Here is a 14,965-nt window from a genome sequence, read left to right on the forward strand (position 1 = left end):
GTGTCAAGTTTTGCTGTAAAAGGAACCCTGCAACTCCATAAGGTGCGCCAGCAGCTGGAAGCATGAAGTGCTCTAGAATCTCTTGGTAGATGGTTTTGGACTTGATAAATCAAAAGTGGCTCAATACCAGCATATGACATGGTGCCCAAAATCATGAGTGACTAGAAACTTCGTACTGGACTTCAAGGTGCTTTGACTCTGTGCTTCTCCACCCTTCATCCAAAGTCTGGGACCTTGATTTTCAAATGAAAATCAAAACTTACCTCCATCATCTGAAAAGTGGACTTTGGACCACTGAGAAACAGTAATTTTTCTTCTTAGCCCAGGTAAGATGCTTTGGATATCCTCTTGTTCCAGAGAATGGGAATGCAACACTTGCAGTCCATTTCGACACGCCTGTGCGTGGTGGCTCTTAATGCACTTGCTCAAGCTTCAGTCCACTTGTGAAGCCCCCTGAAGTTCTTGAATCAACTGCTTGATAGTCTTATCAAGGCTGTGGTCATCCCTGTTCCTTGGGCATCTTTCCCAACCACACTTTCTCCTTCCAGTCAACATTCTGTGAATATTCATTGATACAGCACATTTCCAACAGCCAGTCCTTTTCGTCAGTGACATTCTGTGACTTACCCTCCTGTTGAAGTTGGTGTCTTCTGCACAATTGTCAAGTCAGAAGTCTTCCCCATGATTGTGGTGATACACCAAACCAGAGATTCATGGTGTTGCAGTGACTTGAAACATTCTAATATAGATATTTTTTTTCAAGCTGTAGGCTATAATGATCAAACTCTTAAAACATTTTAGTTTGTGTACTGAGTCTAGAAGATGGAATTCACTTTCTGAAATATGGCAAAAGAATACTGAACTTTTTCATTTTTTTTTTCTTGGCCAATTCTAAGTCAATGCACCGTTTTTGTTTAAAAAGAAGAAGAAAAAAAGTGGGGGTAGGGGTTTAGGCCTAAGATGAAAAATGTCAATGTTGCCCTTTATGGGTGGCAGTGCAAGTTCAGACACCTGGAGGTCATTGCATGCCAACATTTCTGTTGTATAGATGGACACTTTTTTTTTTTTAATGTTTCTCATCCTTGTTCTGCACAGCCTTTGTTTGGCCAAATGATGTGGTGACTAGGTGTTTATCATATCTTCAACCTCACAGAGTTGTGGAAATCCCAGTTTTTGTTTTGCTGATCTTTGGACTAAGCCACCCCAACAGCTGCTTAGCAAGCTGCTACATCAGTCCTGTTTTGGCATGATACCTGCAGGGAACCAAAGACAGTTTTGTCTTGCACCTAAACAAGAAACATGCTTATGAATGTGATGGATGTCAAAGCTTTGCGTTTTCACCATAACCACATTCTTTACGGTCCTGGGTCAAGTAGTGACTGATTCACCAGTACACCAAACTATTCCAAGAAATGCTTTATTACAAAGCAAAACATGTTGGTTGAGGATGTCTTTGAGTTATATTTTATGATTAACGAGGCTGGAACTCCTGTTTTATCAACCAGATAGCAGGCCTGTTTTTTTTTTTTTGATACATGGACAATAAAGAAAAGCTTTGCTTCTAGCCGTGTTACATCCTCTCACACGGTCTTTTAACCCCCTGGCTCGGTCCGTATCAACACAGTGCTGTATTGCAGTACTACATGGAGTTATATCGTGCATGGCCTAGACATTTTCACACAGTGAAGTTTGCAGACAGCCAAATAACATTCAATTGGGTATGCACACCTCATCTGTAAATAAGACAGGTTATTGAAAAGTGTTCTTGCCATCGCTCAAGTGCACTGTTGATGGCTGATCTCTTTATTTTGTAAGAGAGGAAAGACGCTCCCCTTTTCTGTCTTCCTGACGTCTCCAGTATGTACAAAATTGCACGACGACGAAGCTTTTAGGGGCTGTTGCATCTGAGTTTCTCCATTTGGATTGAGACTTGTTTTCTTCTTGTTTCCTTGGAAGCAAGCATCAGCAGTAAAAAGCATGGTTATTTATTGTGACAGTGTCATGTTTCTTTGATTAAAAAACAAAGTGGAAAATTAGTCTTGCTTTTGTCATTTCTCAGTTGTGAAATGCTTCCAATATCAATGCACAGTGTGGCAACATGTCAAAGATTTTATTTTCTGGGGTGGGAATTTCTTTGTTTAAATAAGCATACTTGAACTACAAATTAGCAGAAACCCTGAAGTTTCTGCTCACTGCTTAAAGAAGGATTTACCCAACAAAATAGCAAAAGTACAAAAAAAAATATTTTAACGTTAACAATGAACACATACCTCCATAGTAAATTGTGATTTACAGCATACTTTCCAAAGCAAAGTACTGTTACATAATTAAGCAGTGAATAATAAAAAAAATAAAATAAAATAAAGACACCCAGTGCAGCAGTTGTGGCAAAGAGAAACAGACTTTGGAATACTGGATCCAGTGATGCTGGACAGCTTCAATATTTCCATCAACACACTGGATGTTAAAGGCCTTCAGAGGGAAGAATCAGGCTTTTACAGTGCCTCTAAAAAAACAACAAAAAAGTACTCTCCCCCTTTAGGGTTTTACATGTTTAATGAAATTACATTCAAATAAGAGGTTTTATTTAAAAGTCTTTAATAGACATGTACGTAAAAATAAATCTCTACCTCACCCATTCTCAAACTTAAAAACAGCCCCTGTGGATATTTGAAAATCTGCAGCATACCGACACCTTCGGTTACAGTTTTCATCGACACGAGAACAAGCTCAAATATTCCAGATGTGTACTTGTTAATCCATGTCATAATCACAGAATTTAATCCCATGGCTTTGTTTCATTACTCCGATTACATTTTTTTTTGGTGAAATTCTGAACTTTTTACAAAAACAAACAAAAAGAAACTGCTCTACATGATCTAAGCAAAACCAAAAAGGTTTGGATCTTCACTCAATGCTGGAATATGAACAATTTAGTCACTTTTAGAGCTGTTTGACTTTGTACAAGTTGGGATGAACCAAGAAATATTCAAGTGACAAAACAGCGCTGTTTTTATTTAATTTAGATTATATACAATTGTCACTTTCAGATTAAAAATTCCAATTTACATTTCAAGTCATTTTATGAGATCTTGATTATTTCATTTCCAAAAACTGTAAAAGCCCACAGGGATTGAATACTTTTTAGGATGTGGCTATTCAGTATTTCAGTGTATCCCATAATGCCCCTGGCGGCCGCCTGTGCTTCCCAGAATGCACCGAGGTGCCAGCAGAGTTCCGCTGTCTCACAGCGCATGTAAACAATGGCAAAGCGAGGATGGAGTTAATTTAGCGAGTTCATGGGCAATTATGATGATTATACGCTCTCCCAAGTTGAAAGGGTTATCTAGAGGACGTGTAGCACCTGTGATGGACTTCTGCTGTATCCCGATGTCTTATTATCCATCCTTCACAAGGAGTGCTGAGCTCCTGACATTGGAACTCTGCTGAAACCGACCTCGTGTGAGTCACGGACCACCAGACGGCGTGAGATTCACAACTGCAAAACACCTAATGGTGACGGGCTCATCAGTTGTAGACAGGAGGCTACAGCAACAGTACTGACTGACATCTGTACTGCCTGATTGTTCTCTTCAGCAGGGAGCGCGATCAAACCCCTAAATTTAAAATGCTGCTTTTTGTAATATGATACAAAAGAAAAGCTTGCATGATGAATGTCTGCTCCACAGTCTGCCAGAACTACTAGACCACAACCATCCATTCAGTTTCAATACTATCTTACGCCAATCAATGGTCACAGGGGACTGGAACCTATCCCAGCAGTCACAGAGCAAGAGGCAGTGTACAGCCCATGCAAGACACCAGTCTACTGCAGTATTACACAACAGAATGGGCCAATCACATGTAGGCTGTAACTTTAGATAAACCTATGGAGCAAGACAACCTAAGAGTGATGTCAGCTGTTATTCTAGCCTCCCGCCTAGCTTACCGGGCCACCGCTGTAGCCAACACCTACTTTTTACAGCCACTGTAAGAAGCCACAAAGGATTTCCACCTCAATTTGTGACACCCAAGCTACAGCACATAAACAGTAAAATTAGAATTGTAGACACTCCAAAATCTGTCAATTTTGGTTCAGTACACTTGTTAAATGCATAAATCTATGCAGCAAATTTTCACATTTTATCCATTTGTTGAGATACTCTCAAAAGGTTCAAAGTGGAAAGTTGCATGACTTTTTACAAAACACAAACCGGTGAGCTTAACAAAAATAAAGACATGAGGAAGAGGTCAAAAGACTCATAATAGGATTTTTTTCCCCAGGGAATTTAATAAGCAATAATATCCAGATTAAAATATTTGTAAAATGTCCATCCTGTTTATCCCCCTTAAAAATGGCTCCATAAATGAAGCAAAGAGCAACAAACACAAAGGAAAAAAGTTTGTGTGAGTAAAACCTACATACAATGAGCTTCCACTCACTCATGACTACAAGGTGTTTAAAACCTTCTAGGATATCAGTGGGGTGTGTGTGTTTAAGAAAAGTCCGTAATCTGTCCAAGAAAGGTTTAGAATTACAGGAGCTTGTACATGGAGTTGGGGGGGGGGGGGGGGGGGGGGGGGGTTGACAAAGTCTGGACCATTCTTTAGTCTTGTTGGTTTCATCATCACAGACTCACTTTTTACCTGAAAAGAACAAATTTTGGACACTGTCAGTACTTTTATATCTGTACCTTCCCAAAAACCACTGCAGCATAGCATCTTACAGAGTATACTGCTACCAAACGGCCAAAAGCATGCACACACACACAAACACATATGTGCACAGGTGGCAGATTACACGGGGGGGGGAACCCTCCAACAGTGTCTGAGTAAGGTGGTGGGTCACCACATGTTGCCAGAACCATTTCAGTGCAGCTTCACATTGATTTTACAAGTTTTTGGAACTCAACTGGAGGGAAGAACACCGTTCTTCCAAAAGATATTCCCTCAGTTGGTGTTTTCATGATGATGATGATGATGATGGAGAGTGCTGTCTAACAAGTCGGTCCACTACCTCCCACGAGCAGGTATTCAGATGAGATGAGATGTATCGGCTGCAAAGGCCACAGCATGTGATTCACATTATTAACATACTCCTTAATCACACCACAGTGACACCGTGTGGATCTCCACTCATTTATTCAGGTTTTTCCGTGTTTTTTCCGGGATGTGTTTAACGTCACAAGCACAACATTAAACTGCAGGTGTTCGTCCTGTCAGCAGATAACCATTTTTTGTGGGGATTGCAATTATGGGATAAAATTTTTGTTGTTGTTGTTGTTACCCTCCATAACAGCGCGATAGGAAGACGATGGGGAAAGCTGAATGGATCCCACTCCCGGGAGAAACCCCTGGAGAGCACCAAGGGGTCTTGTCTCTGGAAGGTGGTGACTCAGACGATGCAGTGGGGTCTTGCCCATTGCCAAATGTGAGGCAGCTCATGTGAGTGGGCGTCTGGGAAATCCTTTGTCTCAGCAAGTATGATTATCTTCCACTGCTGCTGAGGCAGCTAAAGCCCCACACTTCAGTTCCGAAGACCTGGATCTGGACACAAGTTGGTTGCTGGAAATGCCTATTTTTGGTCTGGTGAAGCAAATCAATGGTGGGTATATCGAGCAGGTCATCAATGTTGTGAGAATGTTCAGTGTTTTTATTTTTTGTCAGCTATTTAAGTGAAAATATTTGCATATTCTAAACTCATTACATATAAACTAAAATGTTTCAAGCATTTTTTGCTAATTGTGGTCTACAGCTTAAATTTTTTTTTAGAATATTTAATAAAATCAATCTAGCAAAAGGATCAATGTGGTGTAATGCCTCTCTCCACCACACTTTCCCCTTCCAGTCAATTTACCATGAATATTCACTGCTACAGCAGTCTGCGAATAGTCAGCTCTTTTCAGCAACGACAGTCTGTGGCTTACGCTCCTCATGGAGGGCGTCAGTGTGTCCTCTGGACTTAAGTCAGAAGTCTTTCCCATCATTGTGGTGGTGTACTGAATCAGAGATCCATAGTATTTATATTGCATAAATAGTGACTTGAAATATTCAATTTTGACTTTTTTTTAAGCTGTAGGCTGTAATTATCAAAACATGTTTTTTAAATAAAGCTTAAATCATTTTAGTTTATATGCAATGAGTCTAAAATATCTAAGAATTTCACTTTCTGAAATATCCAACACAAAAATATTTAACTTTTCCCTCAATATTCTAATTTTTTGAGGTGCACCTGCAGACACCCTCATATCACATTGGTCAAAGAACGCATTATTAGTCTCAGACTCAGAGCTTCGACAGAGCTTCAATTAGTGACTGATCGGTGCTCCAGACGTGACACTCCTCTGGTCATGGGTGATTTCATTGCATCCACAGGTAGTACTCCTTATGAAGATTGCACTGGTCCTCATGGATCTTGCAACTTTTTCCCAAGACGGCTTATTGTTCCTCGACTTTGCAAAAACTCTGCTACAAGCTGTTGGATGCCAGCTTCAGCATCCAGAGTTACACCAACGAAGATGGGACAGCGGTGCCGCAAAGGAGACTGATTCTTACTCCTTTTGGTAAGACATTTGACACTTCTGTAGAAATGTAGTCATCTACAAAAGTGGCAAGTTTATGAACTCTGACAAGACTTATTATGGCTGTTGTAAAGATTCTGTTGAAGTCCTGCAAACTACAATCTGCTCTATGTCAGACTTAACATGGCTAAATATCAAGATCACACTGTTTTGCAGCAGTCTGCAGCACAATCTGGGTGTTGAACTTACAAGTAAGGACAACAGATAACACAATACGAGAGTTCGATGCAAAAAAGATCCTGTAAGCTGCCTAGTATTGTGTTGCAGCACCAATGTTTTCCAAAGAAGGCGTCTCATCTTCCAGGGCACTGTGAATATCATTCATAGCAGTCTTAGAGCATTGCTTGCTGAAAATTCCTGGTTGTACAAGGAGCTGAGTGGATTTCTTAGAGGAATCTTTGAGCAGCTGACTCCGTCTGTGGTCGAGTGACCCCTAAGCCTGCTTAGAGGATTCAAAGCACTGCGCTCCTCCAAACCTACACCTCATCCTACTGCAGTCATAGCATATGATTGCACACTCCTGAAAGATGACTGCTGTACTGTTCTGTTGGGCTGGTGACTTTGAACAATTGTATAAGGCTTATCCTATTCCTGCTGCCAGGATGCTGGAATTCTCTGGTGCCAGGGTTCTGGTGGTTGATCTGCCATTCAGCTGGTCTCAGTGAATCTCAGTGAGAATGTAAAGATTGGTGAGCAGTTACAGTTACAGACAGCTTTGCTCTCAGCTGCTCACCAATCTTTACATTCTCACTGAGATTCACTGAGCAGTTAACTTCTGACGGCAAAATATCTAATGCGATTATGTCATGACTAACAATGCTTTTAGTTAAAATACATAATCTATCCAGGTATCACAAACATTTAACAGATGTAGATTAATCAGTGGCACTCCATAACTTAACTTCACTGGCACTGTAGTTTCACAATGTGTTTCCAGAGTCTCGAGATGCTGAGACAAAGTGATTATGTATTTATTCCAAACTCTGCTCTTAATGGCTACCTGGCCTTAATGGCAGTCTTGGCTTCCCCTTGGGAGACAGTTATCATCCCAACAGACTAGAAGCAACAACTTTTGGTTTGTCTCTAGAAATAAAAAGGTGTGTGCTGAGTTTAAAAGAAATACAAGTGTACTACACTGCTGTTTGGTGGGCCAGGGCGGCATTTTTTCATGACACTCCGGGGGGGGGGGGCAGCACTAGCACTTAAAAGCATCTCCCCCGCAACGCAATTATCACATCACTTTGTGAGGAATTGGCAAAGTGGCGCTCCCTGCAGCTGCAGGCGCTCTTGCTTGCTGAGGTGCACAGAACAGAAGTGGTGTGTGGTTGTCTCCTGTGTTGTTCCCGGGGACAAGCTCTCTCCTCCCCATGCGCTCTGCTTTGGCTGGAGCATCCTCCTCCGCTCAGTGAGATGCTGCTGTCTGGCTCCACAGCATCTCCTCTATCAGGGCAAAAACCACTTAGCACGCAGCACAGAACCAGAACTCTGCGTCACATTTTTCTGCGGATCATCCAGTGCAAAAACGAAGTTAGTACGAGGCAGGCAGCCAGTTTATAAAATAAAAGGCATTTGAAAGCGGACAAACAGGGTCTAAGAACGAGCTCAAATCTCACTGGAGAGAACAAATGCCCACTCGTGGAAAAACTGTTTCCAGAAAGGACAGCCTGCTTATTTGCAAGGAAGGTTTACAATTTGAGCTGCGTTCACATTATTAGCTGAAGTGACTTGAATATGACCTTTTTTTTGTGTGCCTGCATGTGATGCAGTGTACACCAACAAATTACAAGATTATGTATTTAATCTACTCTTAACCCTCACCACATAATGTGGTTGTTCAACAAAATATACAATTAATTATATTGTATTTTACAGTATATTCTGTTTAATATTTAAACAACAGTGGTATGTGGGACAGAACTAGATTAAGTGAATATAGCAGCGCATATTCATTCAAATTTGCAATTCATGGATGTTTTGTATAAGCATATTGTAGTCTGCGGTCTTTTGATGTGATGGAGGAGCTTGGTGGAGGTCTCACCCGAGGAGTAATGCAGTGTGGAACCGCCACTGTTGGCGGTACTTGCACCTTGTTTCCGCTAATCTTACCTCTGCAAGTCAATCTGTCTCTTTGTCCCTTCATCCTTCTGTTGCTGCTGTTTGGACATCTTGATGTTGATTGACTCTGAAGGGTCGGTGTTAGGGTCCGCTGTTCTCTTTCTGCCTCTGCCCGTTGCACCACCTGTAGCCACACCTCCCTCTTTGTCGGCTACTACAGGAGCAGCAGCAGTAGTTGACTTGGGTGGACGGCCTCGTCGTTTGGCAGGCGACGCTTCTGTTATGGCATCACCAGTTGCAATATGACTAGCATCCGCCTAACAGAGACATTGGGACTGGATCAGTCAAACCTTGAAGTGACGAGTCATGATGGCTGCTGAATTGAAACGCACCTTTTTTGTCTCATCAATTTTGATGACCGGGTTCTCATTATTTTCTTGCGTCCGGCTCTCCGGTGACTCTGTGGCAGTGTTACTATTACTACAAGACAAGACTCACGTCATACAGGTATAGTACATGTGTTTCTGACTGTGCACGTGACAGTGCATGCGCCTCTACCTGTTCTTGTTGATGGCTGTGGAGCTCAGCGAGATGCTGTTGCTGGTGTTACTGACTGTGTCTGGGGTCATAGTGGTCTTCGTGAAGATCCTCCTCCCTGGTACTATCAGAGGCTTGTTCATGGCGGACAACACTGGAGACGGTTTCGGCTGCATCATGGAGTTAACAGTGTGCAACCAGTTAACTTCTGACAGCAAAATATCTAATGCGATTATGTTCACGACTAACAATGCTTTTAGTTAAAATACATAATCTACCCAGGTATCACATAAACTTTTAACAGATGTAGATTAATCAGTGGCACCCATAACTTAACTTCACTGGCACTGTAGTTCCACATTGTGTTTCCAGAGTTTCGAGATGCTGAGACAAAGTGATATGCATTTATTCCAAACTCTGTTCTTAATGGCTACTTGGCCCACGGTGGTGAAGACATTAACTGGTCCGTTTTCATCTTTTCAAATACACCAATACCATCATACTATGAATTTCACAATGAAATCATTAAATGTTTATTCCATTCTTGTCAAGGTTTCCACGTTCTAGAGGTTCTGATCATGTATTCCATCCCCACAAATGCTAAGCACAAAAAACATTTGACCGCATCGATCAGTTACAGATAAAATATTGAATATACTACAGTGTAAAAAAAAAAAACAAGTTGCATTTACCTTGCCAGTAAGCAGCATTTGTCTCATCTCTGCCATCAGATATTCTTTATCATTTTTGAAATCCTGCAGAAAAAGTTTAAATAAAGGATTCATTAGAATAAACAAAAACCAGAACTGTGTTTACATAGAGACTTCATTCATTGTAGTACATGACTTTGGCCATATGCATCTACTGATGTTTCATTGTCAATGTTAGCGTTGTATGTCCAACACGTTCTTTCAACAACTGAAAGGAAACTTTTCATTTTACATGTATAGAAAGACTTTTGGTCTGAGATTGTTTTCCATTCTCAAAATTAAAGACACCAACTGTGTGTGTGTGTGTTCATTGCCTTTTCCTGCTTGAGGAAAAACTTTGGAGGTAGATCAGGGTCGTTTGGAGAATCCAAGTGACATGCAGTGCTCTTGTTGGCGATGACAAACAAAGCAACGTCACACACAATATACAGCTTCTGTAACCACAGAAACGAGATGCACATCATTAGTGTGTGGAGGAATATCACATTTATTTTCTCTTATCCAAGGGAAAAGAAATAATGTGAAACAATATTATTTAAGAATGTTTACAGAGTTGGATCGGCAAATTGTTTAACAGATCCCAACATTTTTAAATAAGCGATCAATTATGACCTAGATGTAACAAGGAGTTCAAACTTCAAAGGCTTGAATATCTTAAAAACAAACAAAGACAGCAGAAAACTATCCAAGTACCTGTTTATTTTTGAGGCTTAATGATACGCTAAGCTCAAGGTATTAATTGCACAGTACAGATCACGTTACAGCATGTCAAGTTTTCGCATATAGGAAGAACCAGACAAATTTGAGATGGAAAAATGTCACCTGAAATGTTCAACAATTGGTTTGAGGATCCTGAATGCTAGACATTTTAAGTTTTGTGTTACCAAATTCAAGAACAAACATGACAGCATGAACATGACCTTTCACTCAATATTATAGACTTTAAAAAAAACAAAAAAACACAACAGCCTAATACTGCAAGGTGTTTTTTTTTTGTTTTGTTTTTGTATTGTTTATTGTTGGACCTTTAGTTCATTTGCAGACATTATAATTTGTGTCTGCTTCACTGACCTTCACCTTTTCCCCACTCATGTGTTGTGTATTCCTTTAATGTTCTTAATACCTTGTCATTCGTTTATTGAGTATTCTTTTTTCCTTTCCATGCACATGCATATTTGCTTGTGTACCTCATTGGTCTTCGCGTCATCTGGACATTGTGCATCCTTTGTCTGTTTGATGTTCTCCACCATTTTTCTTAAAAAGGCATGGCTGTTGTTCTCATTCTTGGTCATCAACACTTCTAACATGAACCACAAACACCTACACACAATAAAACTGTGTTAAGATACGTATGCTTTCGTATGGCTAAAATGTGAGACACAAACTGGGCATTAACACGTGATGTTCTATAAGTATGTACAGTAGTGTTCAGAATAATAGTAGTGCTATGTGACTAAAAAGATTAATCCAGGTTTTGAGTATATTTCTTATTGTTACATGGGAAACAAGGTACCAGTAGATTCTCACAAATCCAACAAGACCAAGCATTCACGATATGCACACTCTTAAGGCTATGAAATTGGGCTATTAGTAAAAAAAGTAGAAAATAATAGTAGCATCTGCTGTTGATGCTACAAACTCAAAACTATTATGTTCAAACTGCTTTATTAGCAATCCTGTGAATCACTAAACTAGTATTTAGTTGTATAACCACAGTTTTTCATGATTTCTTCACATCTGCGAGGCATTAATTTTGTTGGTTTAGAACCAAGATTTTGCTCGTTTACTAGTGTGCTTGGGGTCATTGTCTTGTTGAAACACCCATTTCAAGGGCATGTCCTCTTCAGCATAAGGCAACATGACCTCTTCAAGTATTTTGACATATCCAAACTGATCCATGATACCTGGTATGCGATATATAGGCCCAACACCATAGTAGGAGAAACATGCCCATATCATGATGCCTGCACCACCATGCTTCACTGTCTTCACTGTGAACTGTGGCTTGAATTCAGAGTTTGGGGGTCGTCTCACAAACTGCCTGCGGCCCTTGGACCCAAAAAGAACAATTTTACTCTCATCAGTCCACAAAATATTCCTCCATTTCTCTTTAGGCCAGTTGATGTGTTCTTTAGCAAATTGTAACCTCTTCTGCACGTCTTTTATTTAACAGAGGGACTTTGCGGGGGATTCTTGCAAATAAATTAGCTTCACACAGGCGTCTTCTAACTGTCACAGCACTTACAGGTAACTCCAGACTGTCTTTGATCATCCTGGAGCTGATCAAAGGGTGAGCCTTTGCCATTTTGGTTATTCTTCTATCCATTTTGATGGTTGTTTTCCGTTTTCTTCCACGCGTCTCTGGTTTTTTGTCCATTTTAAAGCACTGGAGATCATTGTAGATGAACAGCTTATACTTTTTTGCACCTGCGTATAAGTTTTCCCCTCTCCAATCAACTTTTTAATCAAACTACACTGTTCTTCTGTACAATGTCTTGAACGTCCCATTTTCCTCTGGCTTTCAAAGAGAAAAGCATGTTCAACAGGTGCTGGCTTCATCCTTACATAGGGGACACCTGATTCACACCTGTTTGTTCCACAAAATCGATGAACTCACTGACTGAATGCCACACTACTATTATTGTGAACACCCCCTTTTCTACTTTTTTTTTACTAATAGCCCAATATCATAGCCTTAAGAGTGTGCATATCATGAATGCTTGTTCTTGTTGGATTTGTGAGAATCTACTGGTACCTTGTTTCCCATGTAATAATAAGAAATATACTCAAAACCTGGATTAATCTTTTTAGTCACATAGCAATACTATTATTCTGAACACTACTGTACATGAAACCAAAATGTGTCCACACTCACTCTTTGATATCTTTGAGCTGATCATATTCCTGTGGTTTTGTGAAATCGGGGTCGTGTGCCAACAGGTGGATCATATAAGGAACAACATATTCAGGAAGCAGGGTGACCAGTTTTTCTGGAGAAAGAGTAGAAACTGCTTTAATAATTCTGAGACTGCTTCTGGTGTAAACTACTCTCAAATTAGAACTTAGTTATGTTTTTAATGTAATGGTGCAAACACAGAGTTTTTAATGTTCAGTCTTACCCTGAGAAACTGGATTTTGTTTGATGTATTCTCTACGGACAGAGATATTTTTGAGGAGGCACTGTCGGGCGTGGGCACGGCGCTCTTTGACTGGGTCCTTTGCACACAGGGCAAAGACAGCCAGGTACTCTAGAGGCAGCAGCAGTTTAACGAGAGCCAAGTGCAACTTCTGAGCAAAGATCTGACGAACCTGGTAGCACTCATCCTGTATGAAGGAAGGATGTATAGTGGTCTTAATTACATCAAACCGAGAAATTAACATAATGGACTCTTTAAAAAAACAAGTTCCAGTGTAGAGACAAACATTAATAACAAGGCCACAGAGCTGGAACTGTTCAGGTGTGATGATGTCATGGTAACAGGGCTCTTGGGCCAGCTTCATAATGGCTCCACCAGCTGCCAGCCTCAAACGAGACATGTCGGACTTACTGCAAGGAGGAAGACATGGAAAAAAAGGGCAGAAGGTTAAGAAAGGATAAAAAATTTAATCCAAACATTGCAAACTGCACATATCAGTTATGTCAACAAATTCTTTGGTTGGTTGGAAAATTTGCTCTGTGCACGAGAGTGCGTGCTGACCTATCAAAGACGGAAAATGCAAAGCATACAATAGTTTCTGTGAATGTGAAGTCACTTGGTGAGAATGTGCCTGATTATTCTAACAACTGCAACAAAGTACTTCCAGCTGACATTCTGCTAGTTTACAATGTGTCTGATGCAATTAACTTTCCATCCAACATGACTTTGCAAACAGTGTTTTTTTTTTTTTTTTTTTTAAGAACTGATCTAATAGGTATTTATTATTTTCTGGGTAAAATCTGGCTCAGTGCAGTGATGTTTAACACCAGAATCACCTGATTCCGTTTAATTAATTTATACATCACCAAATCCCTATACAAGTCACCCAAGGGCGCACCTGATCTTCTTCTGCTCTGTGAGATCTCCTTCGCTCACCAACATGGCCGACAGCAGACGCAGGGTAGAGTTTGCTGACTTGGATTGGTTGTTTTTCATTCCGAGTAACCAACGCACCAGTAGTTTGATGGCTTGGACCTGAGGAAATGAAACGAGCATGAATAACTTGACAGAATGGGCCGATGACTTTATATTACCTTTCACAGCCAGGAATGTAACTTTGTTATTAAACAATAAAACACAATTTTGCATCCATAGGAGCTAACTGATTAAATAAAAGTGAGGTAGGTAAAGGCTTCTTGTGACACAAAGCATGAATGACTGATTGATATCAAACTAAACAGATGTTACCTTCTTACCTTAGCTAGAACCTCAGGTGACACTTCCTCATCAGTCGTCCACAGCTTCCCATTCTTATTTCCCACTGACTGGAGACAAACAGATGCAAGGTCACTCTGTTATTTACACATAAATAACTAATGCTAGTTCCTGAGATTTTATCAGCTCCCAGTTTATTGATGACAAAATTTTGTTCTGGATCTGTGTTATGAATAACAAACAGGTTTATGCTGCAACAGTGAAATGTGCACAAATGAAAGAATAAAGGAGTTTGTGGCTCACTCTGTCATTCATGAGCAAGTCCTTGACGATGAAGTTAGCCACAATGGACTTCATTGGTGACGCAAACTGATCTGGGGCCAGCATGGAGATGTGGCCCAAGGACACAAGAGGAGTGATCAGCTGTTCTGGCACATCTGCATTTAGACTCCGAGACAGAGGCTGGCAAAGGGAGGAAACAGAATAACTGCATGAAGACATTTCCTGCCAAGAAAAGGTGACATGAGGTGTAATAAAAGGAAATTATGTAAGATGCATTTTATATCAAAACACAGTAAAACATCCCCCAACAGGTTCCTACTTCAAAAATCTGTGCCAGCTGTACTTCCTTATTGTTGAAAATGGCGTGAATACAGTGGACGGCCTGCTTGGCCTGGTGAGGTGTTCCTCGCTTAGCTTTCTGGTGCAGGATGGGAATCAGAGTCCTGAG

The 14,965-nt window shown here is 40.5% G+C and overlaps 1 protein-coding gene across 6 annotated transcripts in view; it reads right to left on the reverse strand.

The window, feature by feature from the left end:
* Window positions 1-1,457: 1,457 nt before the first annotated feature.
* Window positions 1,458-14,965, reverse strand: part of pds5a (PDS5 cohesin associated factor A) — a 72,361-nt gene continuing 58,853 nt past the window's right edge. For 4 of the 6 annotated variants that reach the window (XM_034187318.1, XM_034187320.1, XM_034187319.1 and 1 more), the window contains exons 20-33: window positions 14,837-14,960; window positions 14,539-14,697; window positions 14,277-14,345; window positions 13,919-14,055; window positions 13,307-13,430; window positions 13,003-13,207; window positions 12,759-12,873; window positions 11,071-11,203; window positions 10,198-10,317; window positions 9,866-9,928; window positions 9,195-9,343; window positions 9,029-9,116; window positions 8,688-8,953; window positions 1,458-4,647 (exon numbers count right to left, since the gene is read on the reverse strand). In XM_034187318.1, coding sequence (XP_034043209.1) covers window positions 4,644-4,647; window positions 8,688-8,953; window positions 9,029-9,116; window positions 9,195-9,343; window positions 9,866-9,928; window positions 10,198-10,317; window positions 11,071-11,203; window positions 12,759-12,873; window positions 13,003-13,207; window positions 13,307-13,430; window positions 13,919-14,055; window positions 14,277-14,345; window positions 14,539-14,697; window positions 14,837-14,960 — 1,756 coding nt within the window. In that variant the 3' untranslated portion in view covers window positions 1,458-4,643. Of the gene's footprint in view, window positions 4,648-8,683; window positions 8,954-9,028; window positions 9,117-9,194; window positions 9,344-9,865; window positions 9,929-10,197; window positions 10,318-11,070; window positions 11,204-12,758; window positions 12,874-13,002; window positions 13,208-13,306; window positions 13,431-13,918; window positions 14,056-14,276; window positions 14,346-14,538; window positions 14,698-14,836; window positions 14,961-14,965 lie in introns of those variants that run through there. The other 2 variants (XR_004565062.1, XM_034187322.1) reach the window with 2 other exon arrangements.

The sequence above is a fragment of the Thalassophryne amazonica genome, chromosome 15 (genome assembly GCF_902500255.1).
Source record: "Thalassophryne amazonica chromosome 15, fThaAma1.1, whole genome shotgun sequence".
Lineage (NCBI taxonomy): Eukaryota > Metazoa > Chordata > Actinopteri > Batrachoidiformes > Batrachoididae > Thalassophryne > Thalassophryne amazonica.